Raw genomic sequence first — 21,401 nt, forward strand, 5'->3', positions numbered from 1 at the left:
CATTGCGTCTGTGTGTGTTTTATAAAATTGTGACGTTATATCATTTCTTGCTTTTCTGTTATCTCAATATAACGACTTTGGACCATGCACCAGTGGGTGGGGCTAAATAATATTAACCAATTATTTCATATTTTATCTCCTTCCACTATCGCTATCAAGTCTGGTGCATTTTTCACTCAGAAATACAGTACTTCACGGTACAAAACAAGGATGATTCCCGCTGTCTACGAAGAAGGCCAGTGGTGGAAAATGAATGAAACCCAACACCAACAAAATAACAGGACCAGTATGTTTATTTTAAGGCAGTTTCACTTTAGTCCCACGTTGTCATTTTGATTTTGACCTTTCACAACAGCTACAGTGGACCGGTTTCAAAGCCAAGCAGTTTCTTTATCTCACATATTAACATAAAACCAACATTGGAAACAGTAAAAAAAGAAAAATCACATCATTTGCAAAACACTGGTGACTTTGGCTGAGTTTGTCCAAAGAGTGCAGAGTCAGATGGTTACCAGCTTTGGCACGAGCGTGGCGGCGGTGGCAGAGGCAGAAGTACAGGGCGAACATAGTTGACCTCAGTGGTACAGGGCTGGGTCGCGATGTAGCGGAGAGTCAGCTAGATCAACGCAATCCAGGGTTCTAATCCTCACCACCACACAGTATTAGCAGAGTCTTACGGTAGTCTCCTGAAGTGTCCCCCTGGAAACAGAGCACAAACCAAATACAGTAAAGCAGCTCCCAGCAACCCAGTGCCAACATGCAGCTCTGCAGAAGAACCGTGACAACTCACAACAGCACTAAAGCTACAACAGATCAAATCTGCAAGTTCATACATACTGTACAGACTTCAGACACTTTATAGCACTTTATCAAGAAGGCCTGTGCAGCTACTCATTTATCCAGCTTTCTAATCCGCCAATCGTGTGGCAGCAGTGCAACGCATACAGCCGTGCAGATACAGGCATGCAGCCGTACGTAAGAATGAGGATCTCAGTGATCTCTTGATGCCAGGCAGGCTTGTTGAGCATAACAGTCTTTAGAGTTTCCTCAGAATGACAGAAAGGCTACAGTAACTCAGATAACCACTCTGTACAATTGTGGTGAGCAGAAAAAAAAACACATCTCAGAATGTACAGCACGTTCAACCTTGAGGTGGATGGGCTACAAACAGCAGAAGACCACATCGGGTTCCACTTCTGTCAGCCAAGAACAATAAGCTGAGGCTGCAGTGGGTGCAGGCTCACCAAAAGTGCACAGCTGAAGACTAGAAAAGCCTAGCCAGGTCTGATTAATCTGGATTTCTGCTTAGTGACACGGATAGTAGGGTCAGTATGAATCCATGGACCCAACCTGCCTTGAGTGACCAGTCCAGGCTGGTGGAGGTGGTGTAATGGTGTGGAGAATGTGTTCTTGGTCCACTTTGCACTGTTAATACCAATCAATTGTTGCTTAAATGCTGCAACCTGTTTGACTACCGTTGCAGACGATGTCCATTCCTTCATGGCCACTTTTCTAACGGCTACTTCCAGCATGATGATGGACCATGTCACAAAGCAAGTCGTCTCAAACTAGTTGTCAGGTTCCTTCAGTGGACTTTCCACTAACTGGATCTGGAGGTACTCAATCATGTCAGTGGTTGGACTAGGATTGGGTTGGACTCAAAGGAATGCTTCCAACTAGAGCAGGGCAATATGGAACATTTTTATATCGTAATATATATATATATGTGTGTGTGTGTAGCTCTAGTGCGGAGCATTTAAGCATGTCCTTCTCACTCAAACATACACACTTGTTTACGGAAAGCTTAATAAACATCTCTATCATTGCGGGATCTTTGCAGTCAACCACGATGCACAATGTTTTCCTACATCTGCTGCTTTAAGTGTGTTTTATATGTCATTGATAGCCTCTGTTCTTCATTTCACACTATTGTACCACAACCTATCAGTGTCAACACTGAAAAAAAAAAATTCATCGTAGATAGCATGAAGGTTATTATTTATCTTCAAAGGGGGTTTTGATGGTAGAGCCAGTATAGACCTGTTACAGAGCACTTCCTGTCACAACGCTTAACACCAATCAAACGCTGTGCAGAGAGAGAGAGGAAGTGCACTGGGGAAATTCCTAAACAGCTGAGCATGTACACCGCAGAAACCTGCCGAGCTCTCCGTTCCCCTCCACCCAGACCAAAATGAGGATGTGCAACGTTCACAGCGAGACACCACAGGGTACAGGATGTCCTCACACACAGACAGACACAGTCTCTTCATTCATACACCCATCACACGGGCCATGGCTAGTGCCACCGAGAGACAAGGAGAAGAACACTTACGACAAGGGTCTCTACCTGGATGAATTCGTGGAGGGAGGCGTCGTGCGTCTCCTTGAATTCCTTGCGGACGTTGAAGAGGTCAACCTCGGAACGGGACACCATGATGCGGATCAGAGCTCTGTCATCAGTACCAAGGCCCTTATGAGAGACAGAGAATGGAACCACACCCACATCAATACAGAACTGGGGGCCCCACAAAACAACATACATTGAGCTTCCCCTTTTGAAATTAGTGACCACAGCTACAACATAGCATGCAGTATAAAAAGTACTGAGTAATAGGGATTCTGTAGGACACCAGACCCCAAGGACTAAAAACCCTTGTGTTGTCTTGAGGGTCAAATATGACCCGCAACTACGTTTAGCAGCAGAGAAAACACCATTTAGGGGTCTTTTTTTTAGCTTGAAATTGAATGACTTTTCCTAGAGTGAGCCCAACATTAAAGAAAGTAGTATACAGCATGCTAAGACAACACAAGGGCTAAAGAAACCGTTTGGAGAAAAAGCAAATGAACATGGGGGACCACTGACCCCTGATTTAGTTTAGAAAGGTACATGCTAGGCTAACATTGCTAATGAACACTGGACTTAGACTGTCACCATCTAATCTCTGTAAATATACACCCAAAAAGGGCCTCTCAACCCTGTCAAAAAGCGTTCAGATCTTTATTTGTTTTGCACAGGAAACACTGGCTTTAGTCCATAAACACAAATACAGGCATCTCTGCATAGCTGAATAGTGGGGATGAGATTTAGAGGAGACCTTAGTTGTTTCAATGACATCTAAGCATGCAGTATTATTGTTTACATCTTTTTTCTACCCATAGATTTTTAATGCAGCAACTTTTTGAACATGTTGATATGTACTGACAGAGATATATTGGTGACAGTCTACATCTAGTGTTTGTTAGCAACATTAGCCTACCATCTCTTATTTTAAACCAATAAAACACACGTCAGATACCAAACATTAACTTGGGTCTTTGACTGCATCTGGGACCAGTCAGTAATTAATTATGCTAATTTGATCTATTTGAACTATTTCTTTGCTAATGTTTTTATGCTAATATTAGTATGAAATGAGTTATTGCTGAGAGGTAGTACTGAAGTGCTAAAATCAGCACTACAATGTTACTACCAGGACAACACTAAAGTGCTAAAGGTAGTACTGAGGGCTGAAGACTGAAGACTGTACAAGCAGCTAGCTGCCACAACAAAGTTTAGATAGGTTTAATTAAGGAAAATGTTCAGCAATAAGGGGATTTTATGATTTTCACTGAATTGTAAAGTCAGGTTTTAATGCAGTTCTAGTAAACATGTATATCTCAAGGTCGCTTCCTCTCAATCTAAGGGTTTTTTCCTTGCCACTTTTGCCACTAGCTTGGTGACAATGTTCGTTTTAAAAAGTGCTATAGAAATACTGATACTAATTGAACAGCTAGTAGGCCAACAGGCTTCTTCAATAAAATATACAATAATAGGCATAGGCATGCATTGAAACATGCACTATTTTCTAAATCATTCTACAGGCACTAGCAGACCTCACTGATAGAGGACCTCCTGGCACTTAAAGTGAGAGGCCTACAGAATTGATGTTAATACATAGTTGTGAATATGGTTGTACCTTCATGGCTTTGTACAGACGGTCCGCAAAGTATGAGGGCTGGTTCTTCACGCTCCTCACTGAAAGAAAAATGTCCTTACTGTAAAATAATGACCTTTACAACACTTACAGGCAGAGCCGTCAAATGACAAACGAGGATTTCCTGCTTTTCAGGTGGTTTCACATCACACAGAGTGGAGTGCTTCTTACCAATAGCAAACATGGCATTTTTGACGTCCCCAGACATCTCCTTCTTGATGATCTGTTCAATGTCCTTGTTTGAGCACCTGACAAACTCCTGGAACACTATGGAGAAAATACAACCAGTCAGCGTTTGCATTTGCGGCCGTATCTGTGCTGTCAGCAGTGGGGAAGTCTCAGGGCCTTCAAGGCCTTCAGAGAAAGTCTAAGGATCTTTGACATGGCATTTTTGTTGAAACACAATCATTACATTTACATTTATGGCATTCAGCTGACACTCTTATCCAGAATGGCTTACATCTGAATCAGGTTACACAGGTAGGAGCATGTAGAGTTAAGAGTCTTACCCAAGGACTCTTAATGGTGTAGAAAGGTTGGCATGCCCAGCCTGGGAATACTAATTTACCATAGTCTGCCAAGGGAAAGGCAGTGTAGTTATCCACTATGCTACACCAACCACATCAACCTCATCATGTTTGCTAAATTAATGACATCAAATATTGCAGTAATGCTCTTGTTTATACTGCTTGCATTTTTTGGTTGGAAACAAAAGATAGAATTTTTTTTCTTTTTTCTCAGTATCTAGAGTCAAGCAATTTCTCCAGCTGGTCAGGACTTCAGTGACGTTTTGAAAAGCGCAGGTTGCTCAGAGTAGTTAAAGCAGGAAAATGTATCTAGGCTACATGTTTAATTCTGGGTCACTGACTGCAGTGACCTGCATTTACCAGGTAGTGTTTTGCTATACGATGAGCAGCAAGGAGTAAAAACACATTTTCTTCATTTGTAACAGAAGGTTTAGGGAGTTTTACAGGTAGACACTCTCACTGAATACTGACTTTATGTTTATTAGGGTTTATTCTAATGTTATATAGAGTTTACAGGTATACACTCTCACTGACCACTGACTTTATGTTTATTAGGGTTTATTCTAATGTTATATAGAGTTTTACAGGTAGACACTCTCACTGACCACTGACTTTATGTTTATTAGGGTTTATTCTAATGTTATATAGAGTTTTACAGGTATACACTCTCACTGACCACTGACTTTATGTTTATTAGGGTTTATTCTAATGTTATATAGAGTTTTACAGGTAGACACTCTCACTGGCCACTGACTTTATGTTTATTTGGGTTTATTCTAATGTTATATAGTGTTTTACAGGTAGACACTCTCACTGACCACTGACTTTATGTTTATTTGGGTTTATTCTAATGTTAGATAGAGTTTCATTATTTTTATGAATGCTTCTAATTTGTCTTGGTCTGGTGTATTCATTGTACTAGCTACATTGTACTAACTTTTAACTAAGTGTGTTTTCTCTACCTCTTCTCAGGTGAGGGAAACTCCGTGTGCACAGAATACTCATGAACTTATCAATCATCTCGTCAGAGTCAGCATTGCATGCGTCGGCCAGGGCCTGAGAAAAGAGAAGAGACGTAGTAAATCCAGTGTTGACTCATGATTGCTGTTTCTGAGAGGGGATTACTTGCTGACGTTTGATTTGCAGACTAGTGATCTAACTGGTTCTATTTAAAGGACCCATTAAAAGGCCCTCACACTAATAATGAATTAACACTATTAGAGGCCTGTTGGAGTTATGCAAACAAGGTCATGTGAACCAATCCCCCCTGACAACAGTGACTTTCACTCGTCATAAATGTTAGTGTTTTGGGTGAAGCACTCCTTTGAGGAAGCCTCAGATTAAATACCAAGTTCCGTTTTTTCAGCTAAACTTAGAACTATGTGAACTTGCACCCAAAATTAGCTCACTAACCCACGAACCCAGTTTCACAATATGTGTCTCTGGCCTCTGTCAACAGCAATAAACAACACTGGAGTAGAACCTGGAGACATCTTACTTACTTGGGCATCTTCCGTTGCTTTGTCCATGTCAGCAGGGCCTTCTTCACGGGCTCCCTGAAACACACAGTCAGTGTGACTGAATTAGCTTGCAGATATAAACACTGTAGGACCACTTTAATGTGGGCCACAATTCTTCACTGGTTTGGTTCTAGATATCACTGTATGTGAATTTGTTAAGATTTAGTTTAGTTTTTGGCTCTTTGACTTATCTTATTAAACATGCATCTACTTACACCTATTCAGCCTACAGCAGTTTAGCTCCACCCATTCATACAAGTTCTCTGGAGTGTTTCAGTGCTTTTTTCACATGAGGCACAATACAGGCCAGCTGATCAGAGCTCAGGGCTTATTTATTTTCGACACATTGTAGTTGCCTTTTATCTGTAGTTTACCTTTTTTATCATTATTTTATCTTAATAAATAAAAAAATATATATTGTTAATATCTGCATAACTACTGTTTTATGTTTTCATGCTTTTATGTATGTATTTATTTATTTATTATCTATGTTTGTTGCTCTTTGCTCTCATTGTGCTATTATTGTGGTTTATTAAAATGAGATTAACAATTATAATTGATCTTATTTGTTTTATATCTTAATTAATTATTAATTTCCTTATTTTAATTTCTATATTTTATGCAATGGCTCAGCTACATTGTAAATGAGGGTCTCCCTCAATGTAGTCTGAGTTTAAATAAAGGTTGGTTGATTGATTGACTGAATGATAAGACTTCATCACACATACAGTACATCAGCCTTGCATGATAACTGTGAACCTACACAAACCTAGGCTAATTATAACAAGTGTCAGTTGTCATAAAGTCTGTTTTTGACCATTTCGAGGTTGTTTCACCCCCAAAAGGTGCTGACATCTAGTGCTCGTTGGAATATGCCTTTATAAATATGTATGTTTAGTTTAGCCTGTAGTTCATTTTATTTACTCTCGCTAGTTTACCATTATTATCTTTATTCTATTTTAATTTCTACATTTTATTACTGATAGATTTTAGTTTTTATTCTGTTTATTTATTGACATTTTACAACATTAGCACTTTGTTTATTTCCTGTATCATTTCCAATAATTTATCTTTTTTTATCTTATTATGTTTAAAGCTATTGTAATGTTATATTTTGTCAGTAAAATCATTTTGTATTTGATCTGATTGTTATATCAATGCATAAATATAAGTCTGATTGATAGTTTCTGTAGGTTTTTTGTTGTCAGGTGTCATGTAGGGGTCATACAGCCTTGTTATTGGTTCCCTACAGGAAAGTGTTTCCAACATTTTTTTTTACACAAAATAATGATAACTCATTTTGAGTAACTGCCTACCTGTGCCAGGGAAACCAGGATCCGACAGAAGTGTCCTGAGGTGTCGGAGCGAATGGCATCCTCCAAGCTCTTCTTAAAAGCTGGGAGGAAATTATACACATACACTTTCCAAAGAGTCGTTTGAGGTGGTAGATTTAATATAACTTTAAAGAGCTAGTTATAAAAAAAGGAGTTTAAATGTAGTATAAAACATGCATGTAAACACTTAAGATTTCAAAACAGAAAGTTAGCTGATACAATCCCTATAACATCACTGTCACACAAAAACCTGGTATCTACATATAAATCAAATATATATATATATATATATATATATATATATATATGTAAAATATTTTATATTGGAATCCATTGAAAGTTAACAAAGTTTTTTTCTTCTCTTGTAAAGTTGCCTGTAAAGAGTGCTTTTTAAATGAGGCAAATAACAGGCCAGCCAATCAGAGCTCATTTATCTTATATCCATCACAGTAACAGCTTGTTTAATTAAAAAATATAAAGAAAAGTTGGGGAAACTGGTTGTGTGAAAAGAACACCAAATATGATCAGTCAAAAACCTAGAGCTGCACACATGTTATAATTGGTCCTCACAAAAAAATCAAAAAATCAATGACTTTTACAAGATGTATATAATGAATTTATAGTTTAGTTATGTAAAATTAATTTTGTTTTTGGTTCATAAACCCACATGAACGTCACAAGAGGACAAGGAAAGTGTGGGAGATGGGCCCTTTAAGATCATCTTTATGATGTACTTTACTATGCACTATCTTTACCTTCGAGAACGATGGTTTGGGTTGCTTGGGTTCAGAGCTTAGTGCCTGGTTCAAAAAGATGTATATGTATAACTAAAGCTTAATAGCACAGTGAATTATTGACTCTGGTGGTGATATAGTTGTGCAATCTGCAGGATGTACTGCTGCTGCCCTCTGGAGGACACTACTGGTAAAACAGATATTGCCTTTCAAAAATAGCTGGAGACAGAAACACTTGATCTTTCACACTTGATCTGACTACTAGTTTAATGACCAAGTTCAGTAGGTGTGTTAGAGCAGGGACATCACTAAACTGCACTCCATGACCTCCAGGACCCGAGCGAGGTTCTCCTGACTTAGAGGAGTCATTCTTTCACCACGACCTATAATGAGTTTTTCATGCTCTTGAGAGATTCCTTTCATGGTCACCTTTCTCTTACCTTTCTGATAAGCAGCACACATGGCCTGGATCTCCTGGTTGCTCCTGGTCACCAGAATCTCAATTAAAGCGTGTTCGTCTGTTCCAGCTCCCTGTGGAAATACACACAAGACAGATTTATCACATTAGAATTCCAAAACTACTGAGAATGTAGAACCAAGTGCAAAACAAATGATTGGACCACTGGACAATTCTGTGCTGGCAGAGTCCAGGACTTTTTAGTTCTCTAGTATAGTGGTGCTTATACGCAGGTATATGGTGTATACCAGAGGTGTCAAGTAATGAAGTGCAAATACTTTGTTCTGTGTGACTTGTTCAAGCGCCTCAAGCAGGTATGCAATGCATACAAGGTGCTTTCTGCAGTGGACAGGGGTTAGCATGGGCACTCTGACCAGCAAGCAGCCACGCTGAAACGGGCGCTGCACTGTGTTGCGTGACACATTCCTCCCGTAACCATCATTACACATTTCTAAGACTTGTGCGGCTGTACCTCTTCTGTCAGTTCGGCCTAGATGGGATAGCCTTCGCTGCCCTCCTGCATTAATGGGCTATGGTCCGATTGTGGTTTGTCCCTCTTTAACCTACTGCTGACCGCAAGCCCTTGCTTTTTTTGGCCACAACATCTGGTCCTTGTGAAATGGGTCCAATGACCATTTTTCCACATCCCAACACGTCGACCACAAGAACTGACTGTTCAGTTACTGTCTAAGAGATATCCCAGACCTTCACATGCACTGTTATGAGATGAACAATGTTTCTTGGTGTAAACAAACCACATAATAGCATTGAAAACATTGGAATATCTTGATATATTAATCGTTTTTGTTATTATATTCATACAATATCGTAGGGTAGCGAAAGTGGTGAAAAGCGTGTTTGTGGAAGCCACAGCATGTTCAGCTAGCAGGGCAACAATAAACCACTGTTTCTCAAATCTTAAAATGCACTACACAGGCATGTTACAGGTCTATAGAACCTGTAAACTATTCATTTCTCAACAGCAGTGTAGCAACTGGGACAGGTTCCTCTACCACAATCAGAAAAAAACCCTGATCAGTACAGTTTGACCTGCAGCTGCTCTGTTCACAGATAAGCCTGAGCGTCTATTTACTTTAGTTTTAACATCGTAAGTTTGGATTGTGTGGAATGTGCGTAACATGTACATAAACAGCACATGACCCCCGCTCTACGTCCGACAGGTCATTGCCTCTCAGTCTACCAACCAGAGCAGACATTCAGGCCTGACAGCAGGTCCACCCAGTGGCGGGTGTTTGCCGGAGATAGCACAGGAAAGTCCCGTTTCTGAGGCTGCTCTCATCTTCCCAAGAGCATAAACACAGCACCTACAGGGTTTAGTCTTAGTGCATACACCAGTCAGCCATAACATTAAAACCACCCGCCTAACACTGTTTAGAGCCCCACCAAAACAGCTTTCCAGACCATTCGAGGCATGGACTCCACAAGACCTCTGAAGGCATCACGTATTATCTGGCACCACGTTAGCAGCAGATCCCTTAAGTCCTGTAAGTTGTGAGGTAGGGCCTTCATGGATCATATGAATGAGCCTCGAGCACCCATGAGAAGTTCTTGTGGTTAACAACTGATGTTTTGGAGATGCTCTAGCCATTACAATCTGGGCCTTGTGTTCTTGTCCCAGCTTTTTGCCTTCAACACATCAACTTCAGGAACTGACTGTTCACATGCTGCCTAATATGGATATCCCACCCCTTAACAGGAGCCATTCGAACCAGATAGAAATACATACATGCAGCAAGTAAATCTATTCATTTATGAAAAGTGGAGGCTCCACTGTACCTCCATGGCTTTCTTCATCATTTTGGCGTCAAAGTCTGCTGGGGTCATCATCAGGCCCATGATGAGACGACACAGGTTCTTGGATAGCTCTGACTTCAGATCTGCCATCAGGTCCTGCAGAGCAGTTAAGAAACTTGTCAGCAAAAACCCATATCTAGGATCAACAGGTAAAGTGAAAGTTCAGCAGAAAATCCAATTCACACATTTTTCCCTCAGTAATGTGTGTTTAGAGATTTGTACTGAACTATTACTTTAGTCCAACAGTGTGAAGAGCCTTACCCGCCCCAGCAGCGATTTGAAGACCTGTCTGATCTCCTGTCTCTGAGCATTGCTTCTCCGTGCAACAATCTCAATGATTGTGTCCTCGTCCGTCCCTGCAGAGAACAGACGTTCGTGCTGGGTTAATGAAGAGGCTTGCGGTCAGTCAGCTTGGACACACTGCCCATTAGGTGTTAGTAAAGATTATTTCTGAGTGATGTTCCTCACCGAAGCCCTTCATGGCTTTTCTCAGGTCCTGGGCATCACTGGCGGGGTCAAAGTCTGCGTAAGGGTAGATTGTTCCCCTCAACTGGAGATGGAGACAGCAAGAGAGAGGAACAGGCCTAATACACACATGGACTTACATACACATGCAGTGACATTTACAGACACGTCAGCACACACTTATTCTGAGATGTTGTTGATGTTGTTTGTTTTGGGAGTCATAACTGGGCAACATCTTTTTCTGGGACCACATACATGCATTTGAGTTTAGAGCACCATAGTCATTACAGAAATGACGATTCACACATTTACATATTTGACTTGATATGATGCAGCAGCGTCTGAATGAGAGACACTTGTCTATAATGCAACAATATGAAGTGGCTAACAACGGGCCTTGTGTTAATACACTAATTGGATTTAACTAGATTGGATTTTAGTCCCCAACAGCGTTTGCTCTATCATTAGGAGATCCCCAAGGTAGGATTGCAACCCTCTCCCCATCACTCAACATGATACTAGCCAGTGCAGCAAAACAGAACTGACATACCAACTGGCACTTAGTGTTCTCCTCCAAGCGTGTTCAGCTGTCCAATGACATTATACTGGTGGCATTTTAAAAAGATGGGGTGGAGCTTCATGTGGCTTAGAGGAAGCACATGCTAGCCTTGGTAGCACTGGAAGCTTTGTGTAGTAGGAATTCCTAAACAGCCACAAGCTATTGGAAAGGGATTTGATATAGCTTATTACATTTGTGTAAAATGCCCAAAAAGTACAAGATTTAAAATAAAGCTGTTCTTTATTCGATGCCCATCTAAGCAGGATAGTAGTGAAGGCTAAAAAAGAAACACTGTGTTTATTCACACAATAACATGTGTGAGCAGATATTACACTATATGGACAAAGGATTTTAATCTGCTCATTTATTATTTTGTTCATTATTTTATTTAAGGGTATAAAAATGTTTATCCTGCTTTTGTTGGAGCAACTGTCTCTACTGTCCAGGGAAGGCTTTCTTCTACTTTCTGGAGCACTGCTGTGAAGATTTGATGGCATTCAGCTGCTGGGGGCTGTATACCCCTCTAGCCCACGCCTGGCATTAGGCATGGTGCCAACAGATCCATGTTTATCTGCCTAGAGAGTCCTATTCTATTGGCAGTACTTGACCAGCTTTGTGTGTGCATTTGCACATCTGTGCCAGCAATAGGTGCAACTTAAAGTAGCTGAATGCATACATTAGAAGGGGTGTCCACAAACATTTGGACATAAAGTGTATGCTCAGTGTTCCATATCAGCTACTTTTCATTCAAGATGTCTCTCTCACTCTTTTGCTTTCTTTTTCTCAGTCCTATAACATTGTTCGACACTGTTTACAATAACAAACTGTGCTTTACATTGTCCAGATCAGCAGGTCCACCCAGTAGTGGGTGTTTTGCCTGAGATAGCACAGGAAAGAGGCTGTGTAAACACAGCACCTACAGGGTTTAGTCTCAGTGCATACACCAGTCAGCCATAACATTGAATTGAATTGGGGAATATGTCTCTCTCACACTTTTGCTTTCTCTTTCTCAGTCCTATAACATTGTATGATAGGGTCCTAGCTAGTGGGTGAGATTTGGAAATGACTAATTTGGGGACAAAATTGGGGACAATGTCAAAAAAACGACACTGTTTACAATAAAAAAAAACTGTGCTTTACATTGCCCAGATCTAATCAGTTCTCTAAGCAGTCCACAGGGACACCCAGATGGACCTAGATATTGCTTTACTCCTAGTGTTGGGGCATATATCGTCAGGGATTAGTTTAGATTAGAGGACCACTGCTATAGGGGAAGTGTACTTATTTTTACCATTTTAACCATCCCACCACAGAAAACTCTGGAGACCTCTAGTGGTGACACTGGGTGAAGGACGGCAGTGTGTGACTGGAACTGGTGGCGGCTCAATTCACGATGCGCATTTGTGAAATGAAGGGCATTCTGATGCTATCTGCACTCCAACAAAAGCCCTACTGTATCTCCACAGGGCATGACTTATCAGGATAGGACAGCCATAACAGCTAACAAGAGGTCACTGGGGAGGCGTATGTGTGCACGTTTGTGAGTGTGGGTAATATGAGGTCATTTGATGCATGCCACAGCTTGCACTGAGGGGCCAAACCTGGACTTTGGTCATGGCGCTGATTTCCCACATCTTGTAGGCAATCTGTGCAGCTTCAGGGAAGAACTCTCCTGCAATGCTGAAACACAACAAGAAGAAAGCCTTGTTCCATTATCTCGTAACGCTGAGAGCATTGTTTCCTCCTCTCCTAAGACCACAGATTAGCTATAACATTAAAGCCCAATGCTTAAAATGGTATAGATGCCTCTCATGCTGACAAAACAGCACTAACAGAGCTAACGAGGGGTTTTGGGTTATATAAAGATGGGAGGGGGACGGAATTGGAGAAAAAAATAGAATAATTACATGACTTACTCATCATCTCCGCCGCACAGCTTCAGCAGAGTGCGCTTGTACTCTCCAGATGTGTCATCCTGTTGGAGGAATATTTTCATTTACACTATAAACATATTTCATTAAATGTACTTATATATATATATGCAATATATATTTATATATGCAATATTTGCAATGAAAAAAAAAAAAACTTAACCAATCCAAATTACCCAATATGTATTTCTGGCAATAACTCTTATATAGTTTATACTGTTATTTCTATTGTTATTTATTTACATATTGCGCAGACTGATGTACATTTATACACACACTTGATTTATACAACGATGTGCACAAATTATACACATTACTTTTCTCAGTCACATACACAATACAGTACTGGGGTTCAAGACCCATGTTTTTATCAGTATTATGTTCTTATTAGTATTATACTAATATTAATAAAAACCTGACAGTAAAGTACAGTACAGTACCTGAATCATGCAGTGTAGGGACTTTTCATAGCGTAGCCTGAAGCACTCTCTAATGTCCAACATATCGATCTCAGAGCGGGAAATCATTATTCTGATCAGAGTGTTGTCAGCTGTACCTAAACCCTGAACAGAGAGAGAGAAGGGGGAGGGGGGGATTAATTACAATAGATAGAAGTTATCTTATAGTTAAACAGTAAAACATTTACATGCTGCATAGCAGCGCACACCAGAGGGCGCTCTGGAGTATCATAACAACACAATGGCAACAAACATTCACAATATGTCAAACAGTAAAACACTGAAAAATGGAGATATGTGTGTATTGTGATATATTTATTACTACTGACTGCAAATTATTCCTCCAAAAAAAACAACAACTTGGCCTCATGTGACATCACGACGAGGTCACACATATAGTTGTGGCCACAAACTGCTGCCAACACAGGTGTAGACAATAAAAACTCATCTTTTAGAAAGCGAAGTCGAGCAGCTGTGAAATGAGGCCGGTTCTGCTGTCTTTGGATTTGTAGCTGGCTATCAAGGCTTTGATACGTTAGCTAGCAGGCTAAACACCAGAGCACAGACCGTGTTCCAGCTAACTAAGGCTCAAATCACAGACGTTCAGAGGATAAGGCCTCATATCTGAGAGCACGGGGTCGAGTGAATGGTCTTAGGAGTGTTTTCGACTGATTACAGGAACATTTAGTCCTTTATTAAGTACTAATTATGTAAAGCTGCTTTGTGATGACAACAGTTGTAAAAAGCGCTATACAAATAAATTTGACTTGACTTGACTTGACTAGTAGACTGGTTGATCCAAGTTTGCTTCCTCAAACTCAGCATGTCGCTAAAATCACAACTACGGTAGGCATTTTTTTGCCCCCACCTGTTTTCAGAGCGTTACGTCACCAATCAGTGAGCGCCCCTACCCTGTGGCTCTCTTAAATGCACAAGAATGAATGACCTATTTTGGCCGTGTACTACATACACAGAACAAAACTTAGACCCGTCTTAATTTTTTGATACTGTCAGCATTTCATAAACACCGCAGTATACGGTAATACCGTATTACTCCATCTGTTGCATGGTAGAGTACTGAAACACCACTACTCTGTGTTGCACTGAATATTTCTCCCATACCTAAAACACCCCACATAAGCACACACACACAAACAATCTTGAGAAAGCCTAAAATGGTTCTGGCAGGAGCAGCAATTACCTTCATGGATTTGTAGAGCCGTTTGGCAAAGAACATGGGCCGACTCCTGATACACTGCACTGAGGGAAACACACACACACAAACACACACACAGAGCTCACATCAACAGAACTCATATGAACACGGCTCATATCAGCACAGCTCACAGAACAGAAGCGTACCAACAGCCAGCATCAGCCTCTCGAAATCCCCCGACAGTTCGCTCTTAATGCTGTCCTCAATGGATTTCTCTGCAATCTTCTGATACTCGTCAAACACTGAACAACACCAGAGACACACAGAAGTTACAAACACGTCAAATTCTGGTCCATAGAAAAAATCCAGGGTTTTGTCCCAGCTCTGCTGCAGTCCAGGAATGTAATGTATGCACAATTTAATTAGATAAATACATAAATAAGCAAATGCATACACCAATCAGCCATAACATTAAAACCAGCTGCCTAATATTGTGTGAGTCCCCCTCATGTTCTCACCTGTTAAGGCATTGACTCTACAAACCAAAGCCAGCATTGAACTTTTTTAGCAGTTTGTGATACAGCAGCTCTTTTGTGGGATTGGATAAGATGGGCTAGCCTTAGATCCCCACTTGCATCTTGCATGCAGTGGTCAGTACTTGGTAGGTACTGACCACTGCATCCCGGGAACACCCCATAAGACCTGCATGATGTTTTGGAAATACTCTGCCCCAGTCGTCTAGCCATCACAGTTGGGCCTTTGTCAAAGCGGATCAGATTCCTATGTTTGATCTGTTTTTAACACATCACCTTCAAGATAAGATGAATAATATATCCCGTCCATTGGCAGGTGCCACTGTAATCAGAATAATTAAACCTATGTCTTTATGAAAAGTGTATCCCACCCCTTTGTCACATCCATTGCAATAAAAAGAACAGTGTTATTCATATTTAGTGGTTCTAATCTTGTGGCTGATCAGTGTATATAGTCAAAGTAGAATGACGTCAATGCCAAAGGCAAACGTGAACAATAAGGTTGCAGTTTAAGAAGCTGTTTGGGAAAGTCCATGGAGACTGTATACATTTACAAGAGGCCGGCATGAGGTTATGTATGCTGAGAAGTGTGTGTGTTTAGTGGTTAGGTGTGTTTGGTGTCTTTGTACCCAGTTGAAGGTGGGTCACACTTCGGTTCCCCAAGAGCATGATGAAGATCGCCTCATCTGTCCCCCACTGTTCTTCACCAGCAGCGTACAGAGCCTACACACACACACACAGTGTCGGCTCACATCTAGTGTTGTGGGGTACCTGTGGTGTGCTGGTTATTACCAGTGTTTAGCATTTATAGTAAAGTTAAGCCTAATGTTGATTAATAAGTAAAAATATCTCTGAAACTAAAATTGAGTAAAACTAAAACAGAGAAAGTACATTTTTAGCCACCTTTTAAGAAAAGAGACATGCCACAACTTACCTGTGCATCTTCTTCCACTAGCTCTTCATACACCACACCTTCTTCTTCTCTGGTCCCCTGAGGGAGAAAGACGAGGTCATCATCACTGAGCATGGAGTCGTCCAGAAACAGTCATTATTATAAGACAAATACCAGGATTCGTTTCTGAAAGATGTCTTGTAGTACATAATGAGGTCCAGAGTGTGTCCTGTTGTATATATTGAATTCCAGATGTTGTCCTGTAGTACATAAATAACTCTGGAGGTTTACTTTTTGTATAAAATGAAACCTGGAGGTTGTCTTGTAGTATATAATGAACTCTGCAGATTGTCTTATAGTATATAATGAAATTTGCAGGTTGTCTTGTAGTATATAATGAGGTCTGGATGTTTTTCTGTAGTATATAATAAACTCTAGTTCTACAGGTTGTGTTATAGTGCATAATGCATTTTGGAGGCAGTCTTGTAGTACATAATGACTTCTGCAGGTTGTCTTGTAGTATATAATAACTTTTGGATGTTGTCTTGTAGTAAATTTAATGATTTCTAGAGGTTCTCATGTATTACATAATAAATGTTTATAGTATATATTGGTTTCTAGAGTGTTTCGTATATTATATACTGAATTCTGTAGTTTGTCTTGTTGTAAAAAGTGGATTCTGCAGGTTGTCTTGTAGTATATAATGACTTCTATGGGTTCTCATGTAATATATAATAATTTTTTGTAGTATATATTGGTTTCCAGAGTTTTCTTATAGTATGTACTGAATTATGTAAGCTGTCTTGTAGTATATACAATGTAAAATGTAAAAATGTATTAAAATGCAGTAAAATGTAGTAAAAATGTATATTCTAGTATATTAATATATACAGAATTCTGAGGGTTGTCCTGTAGTACATAATCAATTCTAGAGGTTGCCATGAACTCATGGGAGGTTCATGGCAACAATAAAGGGACTTACATACATATCATAAATACCAACCTGGAGCAAAACAATCAGCATCTTCTTAAAGTGTCCTGAGGTGTCTCCAATAACGTCCTCTTCAATGTCTCTACCGTACGCTGTGAACACACACGAACACAAGCACTGTGAACTGATTCCACACCATTAGTGTCTCTTGAAACATGCTTTCAGGAACAAGCTGATCTCACCATCTTTGTATGCCGCCACAAGGTCGTGGATTTGTTGGTTAGTCCTTGATGCGAGTATTTCAATCAGACATTTCTCATCTGTCCCAGCTCCCTGCAGAAGAGATATTTACACAAAGCTTTTTAACTTTTAACCAACCAAAAGTATTGACCCCAAGTCAGTTTCTGGTCCTGCTCCAGTGCAGAGGTAAGGATGTGCAATATCACCAGGGATTTGACGACTGTTATCATGTGAGACTTCATTTGCGACAGTGCAGTCATGGTGCAGCATGTGCATCTGAATAAAAAAGCCTCCTAGCTTGTTATAAGCATCAGCGCTGCACAAGCTGCTTTGCAAACCATGCAGTGCTATACACTTCAGTCCATCACAGATTGACAGAGGGACAGTTTTTGCTGTTCTGCACTCCAGTTACATCACTGTGGGCCAGAATGCCAGCTTTAAATTCAGTGAGGTTAAGTATACTGTCGCTGTCAGGCAAGAACCTCGTATCTACAAAATAGCAAATTTACCGGAGAAGAAAGAATCTTCTTAACTTTCAAGGAAAGTCAACGTTTTGTTTTATTCCACATCAGTTTGGATCATTTCTATTGGTCCATTCATCAGGAAATTTTGATACAATGTAAAGATTCACATTATGCCAAAAAGTGAAAAACAAGGTTCTTGTCTAACGACAATGATGTGGTTATTTAGTGAATTAACACTTTTAATAGACTATACATCTCAGGGAACCCTAAGTAATTGGACAGATGACTGCTCAGTTATTCTTAGCCAGATATGTGTTGCTTTCATCATTAGTTCATGAAATGAAGGTCCAGAGTTAAAATCTGTTTTTTGTTCAAAGACATATCTGGTAATGAAGCCAGCAAGACACTGACAAACTAGAATAGATTAATCAGAAATTGCCCAAACATGGCAAAAAGAACTGTAGTGTACACTGAAAAGAAGCAAGGACACACTGAAAATCAACCTGGAAAACCACAGATGGTCACAGTAGTGGACAAACACTAACCTGTTGAAGTACATGTGTGGAATAAGAAGAATACTGTGTGGACAACTCCTCAACCAATGATTCTTCAGAAATTAAGGAAATTATAAGATTTATCTCAGCTCTATAAGGAAGGCTTATCACTAGATTCGGGAACATTGCTGTGATAATCTGATTGCATTCAGCCTCACGAGAGCATTCGTAAGGTCAGGTTCTGATGTGAACCTCACTGAGCAACATTTCACTGCTGAAGACATGACTGAACGTAAAAAGCCTCCAAAACTAGAAGGAACTGAAACCGCTGCATTAGAGGTTTAGAGGAACGTCAGAAAACCCAGCCCCTGCTGATATCTGAGAGTTCACTGACTTATTGCTTAGAAGAAATCTGCAATCAAGTAGAAAACATGCTAGTTTCATTTGGTCCAGTTACTTATGGTTACCTGAAATGGGAGTCCATTGACAATGAATGTTTCCTTGTACTAGAGACTGGACTTCAGCATCAAGGCCTATGTATATAAACAGTGTGGTTTCTACATAGTTCACTCAGTATACCCAGTATATCTGAGAGAAATTCTCAATCATTACTTGCCTAGAAAGTAGATAACTGCAATGATCTACAACCTAGTGTACATTTTAAATGGGAAAAGCCATTTATATGGGCAGTAAGTGTTTATCCAGTATCTGGACTTCACTTCACTCATCTCACACTCTCACTGACCACTGACTTTATGTTTATTTGGGTTTATTCTAATGTTATATAGAGTTTTACAGGTAGACACTCTCACTGACCACTGATTTTATGTTTATTTGGGTTTTTTCAATGTTATATATAATTTTACAGGTAGATACTCTCACTGACCACTGACTTTACGTTTATTGGGGTTTATTCTAATGTTATATAGAGTTTAACAGGTAGACACAATTACTGACCACTGGCTTTATGTTTATTTGGGTTTATTCTAATGTTATGTAGAGTTTTACAGGTAGACACATTGTATTTTTAAACTGTAAAATTAAAGTATTATGTATTCTGCAGTTCTCACACCTTCAAAAACCTGTGTCATTTCATACAGTATCAGTGAATTCATGTTTAATAGTTCTTCACACTTTGCAGAGGGATACTCAGCATTCCACGGGTGTTCTGATTCTGCACCAATTCACCTCATCCTGCTTTTACCTGTAATTCGTCACAGTGCATATGTAAAAGGAGGTGAGAGGCCTTTAAAGAAGGCCACAGAGAGCCTGGTCAGGAGCCATATCCACACCACTTGATGAAGAAAATTCACTTACCGCGCTCTAATGCCAGCATTAGTGAAGCAGATACATAGAGAACATCAGTCAGTGCAAGAATACAGTCAACAGTCAGAAATGAGAACAAACACAATGACCCAAGGAGGTTGTTTGACTAAGTGTATATGCTGACTTCAAAGCAACACTATGGATAGTCTGCATTTCTTGCTCCTGGGCTCCCCCTACAGAGAGGAAATTCCCACTTTCAGAATTAAACCACTTCTAAAGGAAACATTTTTTCTGGGCAGGCTGAAAGATACAGAACGGTCACTGACAGTGAAAGAAGCATGTGGGCTGAGGTGGTAGAGTACAATTACAGGATTCTACACAAATATGGTTACACAGTGATAAGCAGTTCTTGCGGGCATTATCCTGCCCGCTTCTCCAAAGTTACATACTGCAGTTAGCAGCATGTTGAGCCCAGAGTAGCAATGACAGCGGCGCTATTCTCCTATTGCAAGTCAGTGGAGCATCAACATGCTTCTGAAGGTGTTATTTTAAGCTGGGAAATGCTACATAGTGTTGCTTTAACATAACACAAATATAAAATACAAAAACAGCATTTATTTATAATTATTATAATTATTATGCGAATTGTATTACTGAAATTGGCAAATATTTGAGATGATCTAGTCCAGTTTATGATTATTATACTGTAATAACCTTCTGTTTCTGTTATGTAATTAGAAAGCAGGCTTAATCCTGATACTGTAATAAACAAGTGCCTGTGAGTATAAATAGAAATCTACATTTAATAAAACAGAACTGAACTTAAGCACATTCAAATGATCACTTCTCCATCCACGCAAGCTTAGCACCAACATGCACACCATGCAGAAAACACCATCAACCTCAGAGCGGCCCAGTTTAAGCTGCTGCAGCGTTTCAGCTCCTGGAGATCTACCTTTTAGCAGAGTTTATTCCAACCCTAATTAACCTGATCATCTACTTACTGACTTCGGAAATGCTCGATTAGTGATTACACTCAGACCTAACTTACATTTAAGCATTTAAATGGTTCTTTGAGCTGTCACAGTTATATAAAGAACCCTTTATTTTTGGTTATTTGGTCATTTCCAGGTCCCACCCACTAGCTAGGACTCCCCCATCACACGATACTACCAGTGCTGGAAGGCCAACCTGCTTCCTCCAAGTCACAAGAGGCTCCACCATCATTTTAAAGTGATGCTAACTCAAGACAACTGGAGCTCAACACACTTGGAGGAGAACACTAACCTCTAATTCTGTTGCTTCAGCAGACCAACACCAATATTGACTAGCATCGTGCTCAGGGATGGGGGAGAGGGAGGGGCATCCTACCCACCCAGAGAGAGCGAGGCCAATTGTGCTCTCTGGGACTCCAGTCCAAGTTCTCAAGGATCGAATAATAACACCAGGACCCCTCTTTTTAAGAGTGTAGATCTCCAGGAAGAGGATCGGTGGCCACTGCTTTGGACTTGCTGGCTTACCTTAATCGCATCCTTGATTTCTTTGGCATCATGATAAGCAGGAGTTCTCATTAAACTGACGATCAGGCGCTCAAACTTGCCCGTCAGTTCATACTTCAGATCCTCAATCAAGTCCTGGAGAGAATGATATT

General features: G+C 40.2%; 1 protein-coding gene across 2 annotated transcripts in view; it reads right to left on the reverse strand.

The window, feature by feature from the left end:
* Positions 1 to 274: 274 nt before the first annotated feature.
* Positions 275 to 21,401, reverse strand: part of anxa6 (annexin A6) — a 29,770-nt gene continuing 8,643 nt past the window's right edge. The window contains exons 5-25 of one of the 2 annotated variants that reach the window (XM_072674315.1): positions 21,271 to 21,384; positions 17,529 to 17,619; positions 17,359 to 17,438; positions 16,398 to 16,454; positions 16,093 to 16,186; positions 15,137 to 15,232; positions 14,976 to 15,034; positions 13,757 to 13,879; positions 13,302 to 13,360; positions 12,987 to 13,065; positions 10,830 to 10,911; positions 10,623 to 10,717; positions 10,344 to 10,457; positions 8,530 to 8,620; positions 7,338 to 7,417; positions 6,004 to 6,057; positions 5,464 to 5,557; positions 4,146 to 4,241; positions 3,957 to 4,015; positions 2,348 to 2,470; positions 275 to 699 (exon numbers count right to left, since the gene is read on the reverse strand). In XM_072674315.1, the coding sequence (XP_072530416.1) occupies positions 640 to 699; positions 2,348 to 2,470; positions 3,957 to 4,015; positions 4,146 to 4,241; positions 5,464 to 5,557; positions 6,004 to 6,057; positions 7,338 to 7,417; positions 8,530 to 8,620; positions 10,344 to 10,457; positions 10,623 to 10,717; positions 10,830 to 10,911; positions 12,987 to 13,065; positions 13,302 to 13,360; positions 13,757 to 13,879; positions 14,976 to 15,034; positions 15,137 to 15,232; positions 16,093 to 16,186; positions 16,398 to 16,454; positions 17,359 to 17,438; positions 17,529 to 17,619; positions 21,271 to 21,384 (1,800 nt within the window). In that variant the 3' untranslated portion in view covers positions 275 to 639. Of the gene's footprint in view, positions 700 to 2,332; positions 2,471 to 3,956; positions 4,016 to 4,145; positions 4,242 to 5,463; positions 5,558 to 6,003; positions 6,058 to 7,337; positions 7,418 to 8,529; positions 8,621 to 10,343; positions 10,458 to 10,622; positions 10,718 to 10,829; positions 10,912 to 12,986; positions 13,066 to 13,301; positions 13,361 to 13,756; positions 13,880 to 14,975; positions 15,035 to 15,136; positions 15,233 to 16,092; positions 16,187 to 16,397; positions 16,455 to 17,358; positions 17,439 to 17,528; positions 17,620 to 21,270; positions 21,385 to 21,401 lie in introns of both variants that reach the window. The other variant, XM_072674313.1, reaches the window with a different exon arrangement.

Source organism: Salminus brasiliensis, chromosome 2 (assembly GCF_030463535.1).
Source record: "Salminus brasiliensis chromosome 2, fSalBra1.hap2, whole genome shotgun sequence".
Classification (NCBI taxonomy): Eukaryota; Metazoa; Chordata; class Actinopteri; order Characiformes; family Bryconidae; genus Salminus; species Salminus brasiliensis.